We start from the raw sequence: 24,217 nt of genomic DNA, 5'->3' as shown, positions 1-24,217 counted from the left end.
ATCTTATGCTACTAACATAAAAATGACACTTCAGGCAATTGTGATTTAGGTTTCCCTCTTACAAAGCCCACATTTGAGCATCCATTCATTTACTTTCATAAACCAATTGTAAAATTGTGATTGTAAGAAAATATTAGCTTACATTTCCTAATTATAGGTCTAGTTTTATGTGTAAAAGTCAATGAAAAGGTTGATTATCTGAAAAGAATATTGATATGAGAATGTCAGAATATAACATTATTCTTCTTTCCTCCAAGTTGATTTATATTCACTCATCTTGTTTATTCTTGAACTCGTTTCATATTTATTTGTGCATTTTCCATCACCTGCTCTAAAATGTAAACTTCACAAGGACAAGAAATTTTGTCAGGATTGTTTACTTCAAGCATTCCCAAGGCCTAGAAAAGCATCTAGCAAATAGTAGTCACCAAACAAACAAACAAAAAATGTGTTGAGCAACTTGTTTATTGTCCAACCTTGAAACATATGACCCCTACACAGTTTGATCTCCTTGCTTCCTGACTATAGCTTTAGGAGTTTAAGTTTGGAAACTTTATTTTTCTTTAAATTTTATGTATTTTTTTATTAAGTTATCTTTATATTTTTCCTGATATTCTGAATAAATGAATATAAATAAAATGTATTGTGAGCCAATCTTATGAAATGATACCAGTTCTCATATATTTACTTCCCTCTTTCTCTCTCTCTATCTCAAAAAAAGAGAGAGTGCGAGCAGGAGAGAGAGGGGCAGAAGCAGAAGGAGAGAGACAGAGAGAATCTTAAGGAGGTTCATGCCAGCTTAGAGCCCAATGCAGGGCTTGATCTTACCACTCTGAGATCATGACCTGTGAAGAAATCATGAGTCAACCAGTCAACTCAACCAACTGAGCCACCCAGACACCTCTCATATATTTACTTCTTATACACACACCAGGGATGTGTGTTTAAGTTCGTAATTCTTCTGCATGTGATATATACATATATGGTAAAGATCAAATTTCATATTTTTATATTGTTATAAACAATTTTTTCAGCACTAATTATTTAATGGTATCTCATTTCCTACTTTATCTTCAGTGCTACCTCATGTACTTTTTTCAACTGTGCACGTAACTTTTCCTTGTCTGTATCTTTTTTCTTTTTCAGTTTGCTTTGTCCATGTTCATCTATCATTTTGTTTTAATTAACATAGCATTAAATAAGGTCTTAATAATCCCCCACATTTTCTTCTGCAATAGCAATAGGACTATTGGCTTTTGCAATTTAGGATCCTATTTTGTAGGTTATACAATAAAACTTGGGATATTAATTGGAATTAAAGTGGCTCACTAAAACATTTTAGGATTAACTGACATCTTTATAAGAACCAGTAGTTCCAACAAAATTTGGAGTTTTCAAAAAATACTGAATAAGTTACGTAAGTTCCAGGTAAATCTTGTCTATTTCTGTTAGTTTTACTCACAAGTGCCTTATTGAGTTTCTATTGTCATTGTTAATGATATATTTTTAAAGATTATTATTTTCCATTTATTAATGATGTTTAATGTAAGTGTTTTTGCAAGTTAATGCTACATCAGTTATACTAATACTATTTCTACTAACTGGTCATTAAGTTATTTTTTAAAGCATTTTATTTATTTATTCATGAGAGTCGCAGAGGCAGAGACATAAGCAGAGGGAGAAGCAGGCTCCCTGAGGAGACCCTGATGTGGAATTGGATCTCAGGACCCCAGGATCACAATCTGAGCCAAAGGCAGACTCTCAACCACTGAGCCACCTAAGCGTCCCTTAATTATTTTTTACTTTCTATGTTGTAGGGGTAGGTAAGGCTGCCCTACAATGGGCCACATTGGCATAAGGATTTATTTTGAGTTAAAGTGATCAAAACCCCTGCAACTCTTGATCTCAGGGTAACGAGTTTAAGCCTCATATGGAGCTTAGAGCTTACTTAAATTAAAAATATATTCATAAAAGGAGGGCACTTGGCTGACTCAGTGGGTGGAGCATATGAATCTTGATCTCAGGGTCCTAAGTTCAAGACCCACATTGGGCGTAGAGCTTACTTTAAAACAAATTGAAAATAATTTTTAAGACAGTAATCGAAACCCAGCAGATGCAGGAAAATCTCTATGTCTTCCCCTCAACTGCATAAATTTATAACAAGGCAACCTTGTTTTTCAAATATCTTTCACTTTCTTGCTGATGAGCTTTCTCCCTTTTGTATCACAGGCCCTCCTCCTCTCCTTACCTCATGTAAGTTTCATGCTGCCTCATAGTCTTTGGGATTTCCCATCTGTGGATTCCTCACTCATATGCCTGTTAAATTTGATTTCCTCCTGTTAGTCTGTTTCATGTCAATTTGATTCTAAGTTCAACTAAAAAGACCCTAAGGCAGAGAAATGTCTTCCTTTCCAATAATGTAGATGAAAATATAATCAGAAAAAAAATTTTTTTCAGTCTCTATCTCTTCCCTGTGGTCATCTTAAATGTGCTGAAATATCACCACAATGACACTGAAAAGAAATGATGAGTAACTGCTTTGCTTTTGTGGTTTTCTAAAAGACTATTAATATCTCCAAGTTAAGAATGATGTTTATGTAAGTCCTCTCATATATATGCTAAAGATTGTTTTTATCATGAAAAAGTATTGAATTATAGCAAATGTGCTTTCCACTTTGATTGTAATTATGTTCTATTTCTTTAATCTATTGTTTATAGCAAATTACATTTAATTATTTTTCTTTCAAAGGAAAACTACTATTTTATCGTGAAACAAACTCAATTTGATTATCTCTATGAGTTTCATACACTGATTTGGTTTAGTGCTGTTTTAGGATTTTGCAACAATTTTCTTTTTTTTTTTTAATTAATTTTTATTGGTGTTCAATTTACCAACATACAGAAAAACACCCAGTGCTCATCCCGTCAAGTGTCCACCTCAGTGCCCGTCACCCATTCCCCTCCAACACCTGCCCTCCTCCCCTTCCACCACCCCTAGTTCGTTTCCCCGAGTTAGGAGTCTTTATGTTCTGTCTCCCTTCCTGATATTTCCCAACATTTCTTTTCCCTTCCTTTATATTCCCTTTCACTATTATTTATATTCCCCAAATGAATGAGAACATACACTCTTTGTCCTTCTCCGATTGACTTATTTCACTCAGCATAATACCCTCCAGTTCCATCCACGTTGAAGCAAATGGTGGGTATTTGTTGTTTCTAATTGCTGAGTAATATTCCATTGTATACATAAACCACGTCTTCTTTATCCATTCATCTTTCGATGGACACCGAGGCTCCTTCCACAGTTTGGCTATTGTGGACATTGCTGCTAGAAACATCGGGGTGCAGGTGTCCCGACGTTTCATTGCATCTGAATCTTTGGGGTAAATCCCCAACAGAGGATTTTGCAACAATTTTCATAAATGAGATTGACTTTTTCCTTTCTTAACATATTCTCATCTAATTTAGGTCAAGGTAATTAATTCTACTTTTACTGAAAGAAATAACAGTTCCTTTTTTCTATACCATTTAGCAGAGTTTGCATAAATTATAATGATCTCTTTCTCAAAAGTTTATTATTTCTCTCCTGTAAAACTATCTGCCTTTTGTGTTACCCATATGGGAAGATTTTAAATAACCTACTGATTTCATTAAAAACTTTCATAGCTTTATCAACTGCAGAATCAATTTTGCCTATGTTAATTTTATCTCATACATATTATACATAAAGTGTTTAATTGTTCTATTAGCTAAAGATTATCACCTAATCATTATCTCTTACTGATTGAATAGACTGATTGTAGATTCACTGATTAAAGTTGTTTTTCACAAGCTCAGGTTCAGTGAGTTAATATGAGTGACTGATTTTTTAGATGTTTCCCTCCAGAGTGTTTTTTGTTTTCTTTAAAGACTCACATGTGTATTACACTAATAAAATTATTATTTATTATTATTACATTCTAAAGAAGCCCCAATACTTATTTTTAAATATTTTTTTTTACTTTTATAATAGCATTAAACTTTCAGAAAAATTGCAAAGATAGTACAGAGAATTCCCATATACCCCATCTCATTTCCTGTATTAACTACTTGTATTAGTCTGACACATTTGTCACAATGAATGAACTGATACTGATTTTTGTTAAATGAAGAACATACTGTATTCAGATTTCCTTAGTTTTTACCTAATATATTTTTTTCTGTTTCATTATCCCAACCAGGATACCATATTACATTTAGTCATATCTCCTTTTTTGAAATTCTATTTAAAATCAATTAATTAATATATAGTGTGTTATTAGTTTCAGAGGCAGAGTTTAGTGATTCATCAGTTGCATATAACACCCAGTGCTCATTGCATCATATGCCCTCCTTAATGCCCATCACCCAATTGCCCCATTCTCCCACCCAGTTCCCCTCCAGCAATGCTTAGTTTGTTTACTAGAGTTAAGAGTCTATTATGGTTTGTCTCCCTCTCTGATTTCATCTTATTTTATTTTTTCCTCCCTTCCCCTATGATACTCTGCTTTGTTTCTTAAATTCCACATATGAGTGAAATCATATGAAAATTGTCTTTCTCTGACTTATTTTGCTTAGCATAATACTCTCTAGTTCTAGCCACATTGTTGCAAATGATAAGATTTCATTTTTGATGGCTGAGTAATATTCCATGGTGTATGTATATATATGTATATATACATGTATGTATATATACACATATACACATACATATGTATACATACATATGTGTGTATATATATACACAAAACACACACACACATATATATACACATCTTTATTCACCTGTTGATGGGCATCAGAGCTCTTTCCTTATTTTGGCTATTGTGGACGTTACTACTATAAACATTGGGGTTTAGGTGCCCCTTTGGAATCACTATGTTTGTATCTTTTGGATAAAAAAAAAAACCCAGAACATTAAGACATTTGTTGATTATATTGCTATTCTACCATAATATTTGATGCTTTTGTTCTGAGAACTAGAAAGAAATATAATCAGTGATATTCACAAGGAAAGTAGAGAAAAGGGCCTATTTAATAGGAGCAGGATGGGTGTTAGACAGACATATATCATAAATGAAGTATTTTGACCACAAATGGATAATTGTTTAAGATAGGCATATGATGATTCATCGTAGAACTTTTATTTTGTATACAGCTTATATTTTTATAATTAAAAGGTCATCTGTATACACATATGTCAAATTACTTGTATGCATTTATATGTATACATATGCTTACATGTATGTATATATATATATATATATATGAAAGATATCTTTGTATAGCTCTAACTTATAAGATACAGCATAATTGATTCCATTCAAATTTATAGTGGCACATGCACAAAATGATTAAGAAGTTAACATTTTTTTCTTTTATTTTCCCACACAGTACTTACAACCATATTTTAGGACAATTTTTCACTTTTAATTCAGAAAGAGATGATCTAATCTTACCATTAGTTTCTCAAAACTCTGGGAAAATTCTTATGACCGAATTGATCATTTAAGTCATAAAATCACATTAATACCTTGCAGTTTTTTCACCACTCAGTGGAATTTTCTGTGCTGTGATAAGGTGGAAGTACTGTGGTTTGTGTTATGCTTCTTCATAAGGTGAGATTACAATAACATTTGTCATATCTTTCTCAGGAATCAGAATTGACTGTACATCTCCAATTTTAGTTCTAAAGTGATAACTTAGGACATGTCTAAATTTTTCAGTTGTATAGGAGAATTTTATCCACAGGAATCAAGACCTTCCTTCTTTGATCAGGTGTGTTTTTGTGTGTGTTTGTGTTTCTAACAACTGTTATTCAAAAAAATGATAAATTTTTGAGGTTTCAAACTCAAGAAAGTTTCCAAAAATATTTGCACCATAAAATAATTTTAATTGCTTCTTAAGTGTTTGAATTGCTTCTTACTTCTGAGATATACACTGTTGTTCACTGCATTCAATAATGAGTAGGCAGGTTATACTTACTGAAGAATAAGAATTTATGATGCTGCTGTAAGATGGAGTCTTGTCATTAAACAAAACTAGAAGAAAGAATCTTCATTTGAGATTAGAGGATTGAATTTCCATTTGAATTCTCACGAATGAGTTTTCTGCTCCTGTACAGGGCACTTACCTTCTGATACAGAACTTTATTTGCAAAATGAAAAACATGTTGTTGCTTCCTACTACCACGATCAAATATGAAACAGCTTTTTTTTAAATCTATGCACTATGTATACTTATTAGCCATTTTTTTTCTGATAGCTCTTCTGGACATTATAAGATGTTACTATATAAATAAATATGAGATTATTTTTTGCTAATAATGATGGTGATGATAACCTATAAATGATGATAATGTTGACAGTATAGACAGAAGTTGAATTAATATGTACTAGGAAAAAACATTTTAAAAAATCCATATATCTTACTCAAATTTGCCTTGCAAAAAAAAATTGCCACCAAATAAAATAAAATAACTATAAATAGAGAACTATGTGTGTGTCATTCAAGGTCAGTGATGGAAAATATTTTTGATTAAGTAATTTAATATGGGTAAATTAAAAATACCCAGTATATTTTTGAAATAGTTATTTATTATTTTATAACTAAGAGAAATGTAAAAAAATAATTTTCCTGGATTTATATGAACTCTTATTTTCATTTTTTCCCCTTTGTATATATGAATGGGAGAAATATTTTTGTATTGTCATTTTTCTAAGGAAGATATAGATCATCTTCAAAATGAAGATTTTGGATTAATCTCTAGGGTACACAGTCATAACTAAACAATGAAGTTGGTCCGAGATCGGTGGGCTCATCACAGCATGGGTAGGTACTTTCTATATATATATATATTTTTAATATTTTATTTATTTTTTCATGAGACACAGAGAGAGAGAGAGGCAGAAACACAGGCAGAGGGAAAAGAGGCAGGCTCCATGCAAGGAGCCTGATGCGAAATTCGATGCTGGGAACCTGGTTTCACTCTGAGCCAAAGGCAGATGCTCAACTATTGAGCCACCCAGGTGTCCCAGTACTTTCTATATAAATGTGCAATTTGGTCTGTGCATAATTTTAAGATACTAAGAATTTGATACAAGTATACAAGCCATAAGAAAGCAAATTATTCTGATTCTTATGTTCATTTCATGTTATATTTTAAATGGATTTTTCAAAACTTGAAAGCTTTTTCCCTCCTTTTTTTCATTAAACACCTAAAGTAAAATCTTTCACAATTTAAGATAGCCTGAAAGAGTGACAGTATAAGGATTTGCAGTTAGAAGAATTTTAATCAAATATCGTAATTTTACCAGTCTTTAGCTTTGAGATCTGGGATAATCCACAGCTTCTATGTGCTTAAGTTTCCCTTTTCTACCAAATGGAGATATGAAACATGCTACATTTACGTGAGTAGATTTCTATCTCTGGCATTATATTAAATACACAATATGATTTTGGTCACCTATAATATTCCATTTCTTCATTCCATAAAGCAATACCTACCCTCTTCACATGTTTGATAATTAAATTACATATGGTGTGTAGAAACAATATTTTAGTTTAATTTTAGGTATAAAAGATAATTAGTACTAACATTTTATTATAAAAAGTTTTTACAGATTTAGTAATGATTGTTATTTCAGGAAGAGAGCATATTATTTAATTCACCTTTAAAAATACTTATAATAAGCTGTATTGATATCCTTAGTTCTTTTCTCTTCCTTCCTTCCTTCTTTTTTAATAATTTGTAAAGTTATTAATTTAGCAAGTGTCACTCTATGAATTAAACACGTCTAACTCCCTAAGCCCCTGTCCTTGTTACTATACACTGTCTCCATATTAATGATAGATTTCATTAAGAATTAACTTACTTTATAAGATCTTACTAAAGATATTTCAAGAGAATAAATATAATTTTATTCATATTACAAAGTGCAAAAATCATAAAGAAGTAATATAAAACAAAGTTACTTGATGTTATACTTTTAAAAGATATGAATAGTGTGATAGTATGACAAGTTAAATTGTAAAAACTTATGACCCAAAAGACTGAAAGGCTATGATTCTTATTGGCCTGAATTGTTTTTCACCAGAGATGAATGAAATCCTTAATTATAACTCTGAACCGGTAACACATGGTACTTCTCCACGAAGGCAAAAGAAAAAGCCTACATTAATCACCAGCAAATGTGGAGAAAACTGTAAGTTCAATATTTCATTTATCTTCTCTCAATATACTGAAATGAATCTTGGAATATATGATTAGATAAGTGATAAACATTCAATTTTATCCTGATTAAGAAAGCAGAAATGAAATTAATTCTAATATAATAATGGAATATATAATAAAATTAGCAGAAACTGTTCAATTTAGGGTTTTTTTCGTGTCATACAAATGAGATTATCACTAACATAGTGATGACAATTGAGACAGCAGTTTCTTGATTTGTTTTCACGTTTTTATTTAAATTCCAATTAGTTAACATACAGTGTAATATTAGTTTCAGTTTAGAATTTAGTGATTCAATACTTACATACAACACCCAGTGCTCATCACAAGGGCCCTCAGTCTTGATCGCCCATTTAACCCATCTCCCCAACTACCCCGCCTCTGGTAACCATCAGTTTGTTCTCTATAGATAAGAGTCTGTTTCTTGGTTTGCCTCTTTTTGTCCCCTATAGTCATTTGTTTAGTTTCTTAAATTCCACATATGAGTGAAATATGATATTCATCTTCCTCTGATTGATTGATTTCATTTGGCATAATACTCTTTCATAATATATATATGTATATATTATTCCACTATATATTGTATAATATATATATAAAATGAAAAGATCCAAATGTCCATTGACTGATGAATGGACACTTGGGTTCTTTTCATAATTTGGCTATTGTTGATAATGCTGCTATAAACATCAGTGGTCACATCCTTTCAAATTAGTATGTTTTTAGCCTTTGGATAAATACCTAGTAGTGTAATTGCTGCATGGTAGGATAGTTCTATTTTTAACTTTTTGAGGAACCTCCACACTGTTTTCCATAGTGGCCACACCAGTTTGCATTCCTACAACAATGCATGAGGGTTCCCCTTTTTCCAATTCCTCGCCAACATCTGTTGTTTCCTCTATTGTTCATTTTAGCCATTCTGACTGGTGTCTGGTGATATCTCATTGTAGTTTCAATTTGTATTTCCCCGATGATGAGTGATGTTGGGCATTTTTCATGTATCTATTTACACATGTCAACAGATGTCTCTTTGGAAAAGTGGATATCTCTTTGGAAAAATGTCTATTAATGTTTTCTGCCCATTTTTAAAGTGGATTATTTGGGTGTGGAGTTTTCTAAGTTCTTCATAGGCTATGAATACTAATCCCTTATCAGACATGTCATTTGCAAATATCTTCTCTTATTCCATAGGTTGCCTTTCAGTTTTTGTTGATTGTTTCTTTCACGATGCAGAAGCTTTTTATTTTGATAAGTTCCAGTAGTTTGTTTATGCTTTTGTTTCCCTTGCCTCAGGAGATGTACTAGTAAGAAGTGGCTATGGCCAATGTCAAAGAGGTTATTGACTCTGTTCTCCTCTAGGATTTTCATGGTTTCCTGTCCCACATTTAGGTCTTTCATTCATTTTGAATTTATTTTTGTGTATGGAGTAAGAAAGTGGTCCAGTTTCATTCTTCTGCATGTTGCTGTCCAGTTTTCCCAACACCATTTGTTGAAGAAACTGTCCGTTTTCCATTGGATACTCTTTTTCTGCTTTGTCAAAGATTAGTTGACCATAGAGTTCTGGGTTCATTTCTGGGTTTTCTGTTCTATTGTATTGATCTATGTGTCTGTTTTTGTGCCAGGACCATACTGTCTTGATCACTACAGCTTTGTAATATAATTTGAAGTCTGGAATTGTGATGCCTCCAGCTTTGCTTTTCTTTCCCAAGATTACTTTGGATATTCGGGTCTTTAATGGTCATATACAAAATTTAGAATTGTTTGTTCTAGCTCTGTGAGAAATACTGTTAATATCTTGCTAGAGATTGCATTGAATGTGATACAGTAGCTTCAAAGGGAGCACTGAACAACTAACTGTAAGGAGGAATAAATAGAAATGGAAACAAAAAGTAAGTGGGAAATATCAGAAAGGGAGACAGAACATGGAAGACTCCTAACTCTGGGAAACAAACTAGGGGTGGTAGAAGAGGAGGAGGGTGGGGGGTGGGGGTGACTGGGTGGCGGGCACTGAGGTGGGCACTTGATGGGATGAGCACTGGGTGTTACTCTGTATGTTGGCAAATTGAACACCAATTAAAAATAAATGTATTATTTAAAAAAAGAAATGGAAACAAAAGGGAAAGGAAATATAAAATATCTTTCAGAATTTTGTTCTTAAACAGTGTGAAAGCAACAACTTGATTGCCATTCACAGAAATGTTTCAGAATGCACTGATGAAGATAAGCATTCTGTCTTTTATAAAGCCAGAATATCATTGAAAATAGTGCCTGAAATAGCTCACACAGAAAGGAAAACAACAGATTCTTCCCACCTATGAATTTTCATTAAATGTTAAAAAATAAATGATTATTAAATAATGTCACTTTATAAGAGTTGATTATAGGAATGGAAATGTACTGTATGCAGTAATCAAAGGAGAAAGATTGTGTTATCATATGCATAATGTTGAAAAAGTTTTGGATAAAAAGTCACTGAATTCTTAATTAAAAAGAACTTAATATTTAAGACCTCTAAAATATAAATACTGTTTTTCAAATGTATATTTATTCAGAAACTATCATTATACTTACTGACAAATGATAGCAGCATTTTCATTATAGTTAGAAAAGGCAAGAATTTTTACTATCATTGCTGTTGTGTAATATTTATTGTTCTGCTGGTGTTACCAACATGAATAATCAAGAAAAGGAAAAAAGCAAGTAATATGAAATTAGAATAAACAAGCAAAATGAACATTATTTGAAAAAAATTGTGATTTAAGATATTTTTTAAAGCCCTCAAAAGCTTCATTCAAAATATGACAAATAATAAGGAAATCTGATATGAGGACTTTATTGCAAGTAAGATATAAAAATCAATTGCTTAGGGTGCCTGGGTGGCTCAGTTAATTAAACATCTGCTTTTGGCTCAATTCATGATCCTGGGGTCCTGGGATCCATCCCTGCAAAGGGCTCCCTGCTAATCGGGGAGCCTGCTTCTCCCATTGCCTGCCACTCCCCCTGCTTGTGCTGTCTCTCTCTCTGTCAAATGAATAAATAAAATCCTTTAAAAAATCAATTGCCTTACCAACTACAAAAACAAGAAAAATGTGATGAAATAAAAATGCCATATACATAAGACCAAAATTTTTTTAAAGACAGAAGTAACTTTTTGATTAAAAACTCTAGAAGTAAACCTATTGAAGTTGTATTGATGAACATAAAATAAGATGTATAATGGGAAAAGACATTTTAAAGATGTAAATTATCTCCTGATATTTATGCATTTAATGTGACTATTGAAAGATTAATTACCATAATTTAAAAGTAGCAATTTCTTGAAAAGCTTATTTAAAGTTCTTTTTTTTTAAAGTTCTTAGGGTACATAAGGAATATAGGAATAAATGAAAAAAATCAATTGCTTAGGGTGCCTGGTGGCTCAGTTAATTAAACATCTGCTTTTGGCTCAATTCATGATCTCGGGGTCCTGGGATCCATCCCTGCAAAGGGCTCCTGCTAATCGGGAGCCTGCTTCTCCCATTGCCTGCCACTCCCCCTGCTTGTGCTGTCTCTCTCTCTGTCAAATGAATAAATAAAATCCTTTAAAAAATCAATTGCTTAGGGTGACTGGGTGGCGGGCACTGAGGTGGGCACTTGACGGGATGAGCACTGGGTGTTATTCTATATGTTGGCAAATTGAACACCAATAAAAATAAATTTATTATTTAAAAAAAGAAATGGAAACAAAAGGGAAAGGAAATATAAAATATCTTTCAGAGTTTTGTTCTTAAACAGTGTGAAAGCAACAACTTGATTGCCATTCACAGAAATGTTTCAGAATGCAACTGATGAAGATAAGCATTCTGTCTTTTATAAAGCCAGAATATCATTGAAAATAGTGCCTGAAATAGCTCACACAGAAAGGAAAACAACAGATTCTTCCCACCTATGAATTTTCATTAAATGTTAAAAAATAAATGATTAATAAATAATGTCACTTTATAAGAGTTGATTATAGGAAGGAAATGTACTGTATGCAGTAATCAAAGGAGAAAGATTGTGTTATCATATGCATATTGTTGAAAAAGTTTTGGATAAAAAGTCACTGAATTCTTAATTAAAAAGAACTTAATATTTAAGACCTCTAAAATATAAATACTGTTTTTCAAATGTATATTTATTCAGAAAACTATCATTATACTTACTGACAAATGATAGCAGCATTTTCATTATAGTTAGAAAAGGCAAGAATTTTTACTATCATTGCTGTTGTGTAATATTTATTGTTCTGCTGGTGTTACCAACATGAATAATCAAGAAAAGGAAAAAAGCAAGTAATATGAAATTAGAATAAACAAGCAAAATGAAAATTATTTGAAAAAAATTGTGATTTAAGATTTTTTTAAAGCTGTACTTTCTATTTTCATGATTTATTTGTTTTATAGCTGGAAGTTTGTACCTCTAAATCCTCTTAATTATTATTTTAATAGCATTATTCAACCAGGAAGCTCCAATTTCTTTGCAAGGTATGTGAAAATTTTCTAATATTTTGAAGTAAAAATTATATGTATCTCTATATGATTGGGTATTAGCATGTATCCAATAGTGTAAACAAGAGAATGTATGAGAAAATGATTACTTCTTGTCCATAATCCATATATTCCAATTTTTTTTTACTTTTTTATTTTTTAACAACAAGAATGCTTCCAAAGAGCAAAAGATATCTATTTTTGGCATCTCTCTCTGTATACGCAAATGTGTAAAGATATGTTATTGGAGATGATCAAATTGATTTATCTGGAATGTTAGAGTTGGAATAAAAAAGTATTTAACCTATCTAGACAAAATCTGCTATAATGTTCAGATTTATACAGAATTAATAATATATTCTTTCTTTCTAGAAAGTTATTGTGGTCCGTGTCCTAAAAACTGGATATGTTATAGAAACAGCTGTTACCAATTTTTTAATGAGAGTAAAAGCTGGTATCAGAGCCAAGCTTCTTGTAGGTCTCAAAATTCCAGTCTTCTGAAGATATACAGCAGAGAGGACCAGGTTGAGTATATGTTTTAATTTCCATTCCTATATTTAGTCCTAACATATGAGACAGCTCACTGCAATATAAGTCTGAAACATAAGAGAGGCACTAAGACTCAGATATATCCACCCTAAATCTTTCTGCATCAAAAATAAGAAAGCACAAGGGCACCTGGATGGCTCGGTTAAATGTCTGCCTTCAGCTTAGGTCATGATCTCAGGGTCCTGGGATTGAGTCCGCATCAGGCTTCCTGCTCAGGGGGAGTATGCTTCTCCCTCTGTCTCTGCCCTTCTCCCTCCCCTCATTTGTGTGCTCACTCACTCTTTCTCTTTTTCTCTAGCTTGCTCTCTCTTTCAAATAGGTAAAATCTTTTTTAAAAATTAAAAATTAAAAATAAAGGAGAAAGGAGAAAAAATGAGTGGGAAATATCAGAAAGGGAGACAGAACATGAGACTCCTAACTCTGGGAAATGAACTAGGGGTGGTGGAAGGGGAGGTGGACAAGGGGTGGGGGTGACTGGGTGACGGGTACTGAGGGGGGCACTTGATGGGATGAGCACTGGGTGTTATTCTATATGTTGGCAAATTGAACACCAATAAAAATAAATTTATAAAAAAAAAAAAAGAAGCTGTGGTATATGTACACAATGGAATATTACTCAGCCATTAGAAACGACAAATACCCACCATTTGCTTTGACGTGGATGGAACTGGAGGGTATTATGCTGAGTGAAATGAGTCAATCGGAGAAGGACAAACATTATATGCTCTCATTCATTTGGGGAATATAAAAAATAGTGAAAGGGAATAAAGAAGAAAGGAGAGAAAATGAGTGAAGATATCAATGAGGATGACAGAACATGAGAGACTACTAACTCTGGGAAACAAACAAGGGGTAGTGGAAGGGGAGGTGGGCGGGGGGTTGGAGTGACTGGGTGATGGGCACTGAGGAGGGCACTTGATGGGATGAGCACTGAGTGATATGATATATGTTGGCAAACTGAACTCCAATTAAAAAATAAAAATTTTAAAATTTTAAAAAAATAAAAATAAAAAATAAGTAAAAATAAATAAAAATAATAAAGCACAGAAATTATAGGTATTATGTACAGTGCTTAAGTGAGAAATAGGCTAGAGGACAGAATGCATTTCCCCAAATGTGGGGGGGAAATGATTAAATGATTATGGCTTTGTATTTACTAAAATTCTGAGTACTGATTTTATTTATGGTCTCCAATAGGATTTCTTTAAATTGGTAAAATCATATCATTGGATGGGACTAATACAAATTCCAACAAATGGATCCTGGCAGTGGGAAGATGGCACCATTCTCTTGCCCAATCAGTAAGTCTGTAATAATAGGTGTCTATTTGTGGATTTGTCCCTAAGTTATCCCTATGGTCATTCAATTATCATATGTTACTTCATGCAATGCCAGGATGTTCCCATATTCTAATAGATTCAGCAAAATACTCTAAAGACCTAAGTTTAGGAGATTGTGAAGCAGAGCAGCCAATACCAATAATAATGAGTAATATTAATTATTACTATGTGCCAAGTACTGTGCAAAGTAAGTCTAATCCTATGACTACGCCCATTTTACAGATAAAGAGACTAAGCAGAGAGGCTAGGTATCATATTCTTTCTTGAAGTTATCACCTGAATTGTTGAGGTATAATTACATTCGATAAACTGTACATATTTAAAGTGTACAATTTGAAAATTTTTGAGAAATGTATATATCCACAAAACCATTAATAACATCAAAATAATTAACATATTTATCACTTGCAAAACTTTCTCCTTGCACCCTTGCAATAATTTCTCCTCCCTACCCCTTTATACCTACCTCTTCCTGTCCCCGGGCAACTAACCACTTTCTCTCACTGTAGATTAATTTGCATTTTATGGAATTTAAAATAAATGAAGTTCTGTTGTATGTTCTGTTCTTATGTATGGTTTTTTCACTCAGTATAATCATTTTTAGATTCAGTCACCTCATAGCATATATAAAAAATAACTTATTTTATTCCTGAGAAATATTCCATTTTTAAGTGTAGCTCAACTTGTTTATCCTTTCATCTGTTGATGAATATGTGAGTACTTTCCAGTTGTTGACTATTAACAATAAAGCTACTTGCTATGGATATTCGTATAGAACTCTTTACATAAACATATGCTTTCTTTTCTCTTATATAAACACCTAGGAGTGGGATGGTTGGGTAATATAATAGGTATGTTTGACTTTCTAAGAACTGCCAAACTATTATCCAAAGTGACTATGCCATTTTACACACTCTCTGGCCTCTCTGGCAGTGTTTGAAAGTTCTAGTTGCTCTACATCCTGGTCTACACTTGCTACAATCAATCCCTTACAGTTTAGCCATTCTAATGGGTGTGTAGTAGTATCTCATCGTGAATGTAACTTGCACTTCCCTAATGAAAAACAATGATGAACATCCTTTTTGTGCTTATTTACCATTTATTTTTCAATCTTTTATTTCATTAGTTTCTGCTCCCCACTTCCACTGTATTTCTTTCAGCATTCACTCACATAGACTCCTCATTTGACCTTCAGCTGTATTAAAGGACTCCCATTTGCCTCACCCCTAAAAAGGGGGGGGAATCACCATAGTTTCTTCAGTGAAAACTGATCTTTGATTTTATTTTTTTCTAATAGAAGCAGTCTGGCTACTAATATGTGAAATAATTTAGCAATAGCCTCACATGGTTTGAGATATTGTGTTTTCATTTTCACTCAGTTCAAAATAGCTTCTAAATTCCCCCTTTGCATTCTTCTTTGATTCATGGATTATTCAGAAGTGTGTTAGTTTCCAACATTTGGGAATTTTCCAGAGATTTTTCTTTTACTGAGTTCTAATTTAGTCCCATTTTATCAAAAAACATTCTTTGTATGACTTGAGTCTACTTAAACTTATTGAGATTGGTTTTAAAGACAAAACTCTGGCCTATCTTTAGAAATGTTCTATCTGCACTTGAACAGAAGATATATTACTCCCTTCTTGTGTAGAGTGGCCTATAATTTCAGTTAAGTCAAATTGGTTGAGAGTGTTCCTCAAGCCCTCTATAACCTTTCTGATTTTTTACTTGTTCTATCAATTACTGAGACAGGTATTGAAATTTTGGACTATAATTATGGATTTATGCATTCTACTTGCATTTCAAACAATCTTTTCCTAATATATTCTGAATTTCTATTGATAAGTTATTGGATTGTTGCATACTCTTAATGAGTTATGACTCTTATCATTATGTAATGAGCTCTTTTTCCATAATGACATTTTGTGCTATGAAATTCTATTTTATCAATTATAAATATAGCCATTCCAGGTTCTCTTTGATTAGTGTTAATGTGGTCTTTATTTTCCATTCCTTTATTTTTAACCTGTGTGTGCATTTATATTAAAAGTAAACTCTTGAGGTGCCTGGGTGGCTCAGTCTGTTAGGTGTCTCCCTTCAGTTTAAGTCATGATCTCAGGCTCCTGGGATCAAGCCCCATTTGGGCCCCCTGCTCATTGGGGAGCCTGCTTCACTCTCTGCCCCTCCCCCCACATGTGCGTGCATTCTCTCTCGCGCGCGCACTCTCTCTGTCTCTCAAACAAATAAAAATCTTTAAAATAAAAAGTAAACTTCTTATAGACAGAATACAATTGGAGACATTTTTTTCATCCAATCTGACAATCTCTGCCTTTTTAATGGGAAGCTTAAGACATTTACTTTCTGTGATTATTTACATGATTAATATGCCTTTATCTTGCTATTTGTTTTTAGTCATCCAATTTGCTGTATATTCCTGCTTTCTTTCTCAATCTTTTAAAAACATTTTAATTTATGCTAACATGTTATCTCTTTTCTTAGCTTTTAGCTAGTGCTATTTGTTTTTTGTTTCAGTTTGTTCTGTAGCTTATTGAATATATCTTTAAAAAAAAATTAAATTCAACTTAGTTGGGATCCCTGGGTGGCTCAGCGGTTTAGCACCTGCCTTCCACTGGGGGCGTGATCCTGGAGTTCAAGGATAGAGCCCCATGTCCGGCTCCTTGCATGGGGCCTGCTTCTCCCTCTGCCTATGTCTCTGCCTCTCTCGCTCTTTCTCTGTGTCTCTCGCGAATAAATAAATATATAAATAAAATCTTTAAAAATAAATAAATAAATAAATTCAACTTAGTTGACATATAGTGTATTGTTAATTTCAGGGGTTGTTCAGTTGCATATAATACCCAGTGCTCACTACATCACATACCCTCCTTAATGCCCATCCCCAGTTACCCCATCTAGCCACCCCATTTGTTCCCTAGAGTTAAGAGTCCCTTAGAGTCCCTTAGAGTAAGAGTTTACCTCCCTCTTTGTTATTTTATTTTCCTTCCCTTCCCCTATGTTCATCTCTCTTGTTTCTTAAATTCCACATATGAGTGAAATCATATGGTATTTGTCTTTCTCTGACTGACTTATTTACTAACCAGTATTATATCACTTATGTATATGATAGAATTCTTCCAGTGGTATAATTCCATTTCTCCCTTACTAAACTTTGTGCTATTTTTTCTAACTCTCTTGATATATAATTAACATATAACATTATATAAGTTTAAGATGTACAATTTGATGATTTGATACACATATGTTTTGTGCAATGATTATCACATAAAGGTTAGTTAATATATTTATCACCTTCAGGTGACCACAATTTGTGTGTGTGTGTGTGTGTGTGTGTGTGTGTGAAAACATCTAAGATTTACTCTCTTAGCAACTTTCAAGTATATAATATAGTATTGTTAACTATGGCCAAGATAGTGTACTAGATATATTATTAGATAATATATATTACTAGATATATATTATTAGATAATATATATTACATACATCAGGTTGTTCATTTGAGATCTTTTCTCTCCATGTAGGCATTTATACCTATAAAATTCGCTCTTAGAACTGATTTCCTGTATCCCATAGGTTTTGGCATGTTGTGTTTTCATTTTTTCATCTCAAGACACTTTTTGATGCCCTTTTTGATTTTTTATTTATCCTTGAATCATTGGTTGTTCAGGAGCATGTTGCTTAATTGCCATGTATTTGTGAAATTTTCTGTTTTTCTCTCTTTTTTTAAGATTTTATTTATTTATTCATGAGAGACACAAAGAGAGAGAGAGAGAGAGAGGCAGAGACACAGGCAGAGGAAGAAGCAGGCTCCATGCAAGGAGCCCGATGTGGGACTCGATCCCGAGTCTCCAGGATCACACCCTGGGGTGAAGGCAGCGCTAAACCACTGAGCCACCTGGGCTGCCCCTCTGTTTTTCTCTTGTTATAGATTTCTAATTTCTTACCATTGTGGTCAGAAAAGATTCTAGATATGATTTTTAAACTTAAATTTGTTAAGACTTGTTTGGGGCTCAACATATAATCTATCCTGGAAAATGTTTCATGTGATCTTGAGAAGAATGGGTAATCTGCTTCTGTTGGACTGAATGTTCTGAATATGTCTGTTAGGTTCATTTGGTCTATTGTATTATTCAGATTTACTGTTTCCTTATTAGTTTTCCCATGATCTCTTCAATGTTGAAAGTACAATATTGAAATATCCTATGTTATTATATTGCTATCTATTTCTCCTTTCAATTCTGTTAATATGGGCTTTATATATTTATGTGCTCCAACATTGGGTGAATATATACTTAAAATTATTTTATCCTCTTGATTTAACTGACCCCTTTACTACAATATAGTGATCTTCTTATCTATATATAAATGATTTTGACATAAAGTTTATTTGGTCTGATGTATCTGTAGTCACCCCTGTTATCTTTTGGTTATCATTTGCATGGAATATCACTCTCCAATCATTCACTTTTGGCTTATATGTGTCCTCAAAGTAAAGTAAGTCTCTTGCTTGCAGCATATTGATGTATCTCATTTTTAATCCACTTAGCTACTCTGTAATACATATTTTTCCCTCCTTCTGGCTAATGTAATAACTTTTCTTTATAACTGGATTTGATTTGTTTATAAAATGCCTTAGATTAGTATTTTAAAAAATATTTATTTATTTATTCATGAGAGACACAGAGAGAGAAAGAGGCAAAGACACAGGCAGAGGGAGAAGCAGGCTCCATGCAAGGAGCCCAACGTGGGACTAAATCCTGGGACTCGAGGATCACACCCCGGGGGGAAGGCAGACACTCAACCACTGAGCCACCCAGGTGTCCCAGTTTTTGTTTGTTTGTTTGTTTGTTTTTCGTATTTCTTATGCTTGCATTTTGTTGAGACTCCTAGATCTATGAGTTTGTAATTTTCAAGAAAAATTAGAAAATTTACTACCATTATTTCTTCAAATATCTCTCTTTCATTTCTCTTTCCTCCCCCTCAGAAACACTACAATTACAGGTACACTAAGCAAACTGAAATCGGGATGAAGTTAACTGGCACTCTATGTTTTTTCTTTGTGTTTCATTTTGGAAATACTCTGTCATCCTGAATTCAAATTTGTTTATCTTTTCTCCTACAATGTCTAATATCCACTACCCTCTCAAGTTATAGTTTATCTCAGACATTGACCTTTTCATTTTGGAAGTTTGATTTGGCTGATTTTTTAATCTTCTATGTATTTCTTTCACTTTTTTGAATATCCAGAATTCAGCCACGACAGCTGACATAATGTCCTTGTCTGTTCATTCTAACATCTGTGTTAGTTCTGGGTCAGTTTTGATGGATTTTTTTTTCTCATTATGGTCATACTATGTTGTTTTTTTGCTTAACATGTATTTTTCTATTAAGTTTCATAGACTGTGAATTTCATCTTTTTGTTGCTATGTATTTTTTATTTATAAAACATGAGTTTGTTTTTTTTCTGAGACACAAATAAGTCACTTAGAAACAACTTGATCTGTTTTGGCCTTGCTTTTAAGCATTATTAGGATGTTCAGTCTAGAGGCATCTGGGTGGCTCAGTCAGTTAAGTGTCTGCCTTCAGCTCAGGTCATGATCCCAGGGTCCTGGGATTGAGCCCTGCTTCAGGCTCCCTGATCAACAGAGAGTCTGCTTCTCCCTCTCCCTCTACCCCTCTCCGCCACTCATATTTTCTCTCTCTCAAATAAATAAAATCTGTTTTTTAAAAAAGGATGCTCAGTCGACAATTAATTATCTTCTACTACTGAAGCAAGACACTTCTAAGTAATCTACCCAAAGCCTTTTGAAATATGAAGTTTTATCATATGGCTGGTGAAAATAGGCATGATTCTAGACCCTGTGCAAGCACTAGGTAATTTCTTCTTTGTTCTTGGGTACTTTTCTTATGTACATTAATCAATACTCTGCTGAATACTCAAGTGAGACGTTCTGCATATCCTGTTTTCTTTATTTGTTCAACTCTCTCATATCAAGTACTGTGGCCTGTGAACTTCAACTGTCTTGATTTTTCTGGACTCCCAGATATACTATGTATTCTGTTTCTATAGCCTGCTCTTTTAACCACTTGATTATACAGCTCAACTGTGTACAGCAGAACCAAGTGACAATATCCTAATGCTCATAAAGCTTATGAATATAGCCTTACTCCTTTGGAGTAGGATATCTAATAGCTAAGGAAGCTCTCTTAAAAGGTTGCTTATAACACTTAGGACACCTTACTTTTCACTACATCACTTAATAATTTCAACATTTTAGCACAAAGTTCAGGAGTAAAACCTAAGTGGCTTGTCACCTTTGCTGCCCTTCGTCTCATAATAGCAAAGAGGAAACAGAAATTGTCTAGACTATAAAAGTTTGTAATTCCTTATTTCAAGTATATTTTACTTATTTGAACCTTTAATTCTGTGCTACGTAATAAAAACATTACAACATATTAGTGCTAACGTTGAGTTAATTAGGTGCTTTCTTTCTGTCAGACACAGTTTTAAGTACTCTATGTATATCTTCTCATTGAGGACTCTTAAAAACCATGTAATAGGGGTCATTTTTAACCTAATTTTGCTAGTAAGAAACAGAGTCTTAAAGTGTATAATAATTCACCTAAGTTATAAAATGAGTAATAGTTGTGGTAGGAATTCAAATAAATGTCTTTCTTATTCTATAGCCAGAATTATCATTAAATGACTTTTAAAAAATCTCTTCTCAAAGGACCTGGGTGGCTCAGTCAGTTGGGCAGAGACTCTTGGTTTCAACTTAGGTCATGATCCCATGGGTCCTGATATTAAGCCCCACATTGTGCTCCGCACTTAGAAAAGAGTCTGCTTGAAGATTTTCTCCCTTCCCATCCACCACTTTCTCTCTCTCTCTTTAAAATAAATAATCCTAAAAAAATATCTATCATCACTAATTCTGAAGTTTACTTTGCTTCTCTAATGATTAAGGGCAGGGATCAATGCATAACCCTTTACCATCATCTGTTTCTTTCAAACCTCCCCTTATGTTTATTGTCACAGGGACTACCTACCCTACCTCATTATTTATTTGGAATCTGGAGGCCCCAGTATACCTTAGAATTGACCTGGGATAACCTTATTTCTGTATGGCTTAAAATTTTATTTTTAGTAAAAACCAGTTTATTCTCTAGAAACACTAATAAAATTTGTATCATCTCATCTTAATATTTTCCACACTGCAAGTATAAATTTTTGTTTTAGAAGCAAAAGCAAAACAGCTAGCAAAACAAGTTTCAGTTTATGCATGTGATAAATGTTTGTAAAAGTATTACTCAATTTCCAGGAACTATGCAGAGATAATTATAGAGATGAATAGGACACAGTTCTTTCAAGGGTTTTGCACTTCAGTCAAATATATGATTATAAGCAAATAAGTACAATTCAGGGTAATTAGCACTCTAGCAGACATGTCATACAAAAGGCATGGGAAAACACGCAGAAACTGAAGGATACAAAAAAAAAGTGAGATTTAAAAATAAGGCTCTATAAACATTGGGGTGCAGGTGTTCCAGCACTTCACTGCATCTGTATCTTTGGGGTAAAACCCAGCAGTCCATCAAAAGAAGATGTGGTCTATGTATACAACAGAATATTACTCAGCCATTAGAAATGACAAATACCCACCATTTACTTCGATGTGAATGGAACTGGAGGGTATTATGCTGAGTGAAATAAGTCAATCAGAGAAGGACAAACATTATATGGTCTCATTCATTTGGGGAATATAAAAAACAGTGAAAGGGAATAAAGGGGAAAAGAGAGAAAATGAGTGGGAAATATCAGAAAAGGAGACAGAACATGAGAGAGGGTGACAAAACATGAGAGACACCTAACTCTGGGAAATGAACAAGGGGTAGTAGAAAGGGAGGTGGGCAAGGGGTTGGGGTGACTGGGTAATGGGCACTGAGGGGGGCACTTGGGATGAGCACTGGGTGTTATGCTATATGTTGGCAAATTGAAATCCAATAAAAAAATTAAAATAAATAAATAAATAAATAAATAAATAAATAAATATAAAAATAAGGCTTTAGTGTGCATACACTGAAAGCAACCAAGAGCAGTTAATAAAAATTTCTTAATTTTTTCTCCTATATTAGCTAGTGTTTTCTATACGGACTGAGTTTCTTCTCTTGCCCTCCTGAATACATACTGACAACGATCTTTCTTTATTTTATTATTTAAATTCACATTGATGCCTCCTCACTGTTTCCTTGACCTTCATTTTCACACCTGTTCCTGGCAGAAGACAAATCACCAGCTTCCAAGGCAAAATATATACACATATATAACTATTTCTACATGAAATGCCTACACACACACACACACACACATTATGTATGTATGTGTGTATATATACACACACATACGTAATTTATAAGAGAATTTTACAATTTTTATTTGCTTACCAAGTAAAGTTGCATATATCAAAGGAGATTGTTTATTTTTGCATAAAACATGACATTTTCTGGTTTCTAAATTGAATTCTAAATTCATTTCTAATCTATTCACTTAAAAAAACCATTTTAAAACTTTCTTTTCATCCAGGTGTATATATCAAAAGATTCAAGATTTCTGAAACTAATTTACAATGTAGAAAAAAATAGTGAAATAGTGATTTATAATAGAATGAAACTTTTGCACTGAGGGGAGCACTTGATGGGATGAGCCCTGGGTGTTATGCTATATGCTGGGAAATTGAACTCCAATAAAAAATAAAAAGAAAAATAAAAAGAATGAAACTTTAGCTTTTATAACTGAGTTGGCTATATTTTGCATATCTTTTAACAAAGAAAGACAAGGCATGGTCGTAAGACCTCCTGAGATGATATTATTTCAATACCTATATTTAAATAAATTTTATTGCATTTTTATATTTATATATTAACAAAGTCACAAATATAACATATCTTTCTCTCTAATCTAGACTAACAATGGTTGAAATGCAGAATGGAACCTGTGCAGTTTATGGATCAAGTTTTAAAGGTTACACTGAAAACTGTCTAACTCCAAACACATACATCTGCATGCAGAGGATTGTGTAAAAGCTTAAGACTTATAAAATATAAAGGATTCAAAAAACAGACGCCATTCTTGGGGTGCCTGAGTGGCTCAGTCGGTTAAGCGTCTGCCTTCAGTTCAGGTTGTGATCCCAGGTCTTGGAATCAAGCCGATGGGGCTCCCTGCTCAGCTAGAAGTCTGCTTCTCCCTCTGTCTCACCCCTGCTCATGCTCTCTCCCTCATTCTAATTTCTCTCAAAAAACTACAATAAAATAAAATCCTTTAAAAAAAAAAAGTGCCATTCTCTGGACCTCCTCTGTGAAGAAAACTTCCAGAAGAAAATTCTGCCAATAGTCATTGAATTATTTTTCCATCTATAATGTGACACAAAAATAACCTTGCAGGGAAATAAAGGTCAATAATTAAATAATTCATCTTCTATAAGAATGTTTTGTTTAATTTTTGTAAAATTTCTTGTAATGAACAGATATATTTTTTCATTTAATAAACTGTTGATGAA

At 33.2% G+C, this 24,217-nt stretch overlaps 1 protein-coding gene and 1 long non-coding RNA gene across 3 annotated transcripts; both read left to right on the top strand.

The window, feature by feature from the left end:
- The first annotated feature begins 5,683 nt into the window (after positions 1-5,683).
- Positions 5,684-8,235, top strand: LOC121479694. 2 transcript variants are annotated; one of them, XR_005984801.1, is made up of 3 exons: positions 5,684-5,796; positions 6,741-6,849; positions 8,115-8,235. It is a non-coding gene; the product is annotated as an uncharacterized LOC121479694 (long non-coding RNA). The 2 variants fall into 2 exon arrangements; XR_005984802.1 differs by having other exon boundaries at positions 5,687-5,796; positions 6,745-6,849.
- A 4,300-nt stretch (positions 8,236-12,535) lies between these two features.
- On the top strand, positions 12,536-23,857 carry LOC121480116 (NKG2-D type II integral membrane protein). The gene is made up of 5 exons (XM_041736411.1): positions 12,536-12,560; positions 12,721-12,756; positions 13,132-13,283; positions 14,506-14,609; positions 23,624-23,857. The coding sequence occupies exons 1-5, from the start codon at positions 12,536-12,538 to the stop codon at positions 23,739-23,741; spliced, it is 435 nt and encodes a 144-aa protein (XP_041592345.1). The 3' UTR covers positions 23,742-23,857.
- The last annotated feature ends 360 nt before the right edge of the window (positions 23,858-24,217 follow it).

The sequence above is a fragment of the Vulpes lagopus genome, chromosome 21, assembly GCF_018345385.1.
Source record: "Vulpes lagopus strain Blue_001 chromosome 21, ASM1834538v1, whole genome shotgun sequence".
NCBI lineage: Eukaryota > Metazoa > Chordata > Mammalia > Carnivora > Canidae > Vulpes > Vulpes lagopus.
The sequence above is the reverse complement of the archived record's forward strand: the minus strand, read 5'-3'. Positions and strand labels throughout refer to the sequence as shown.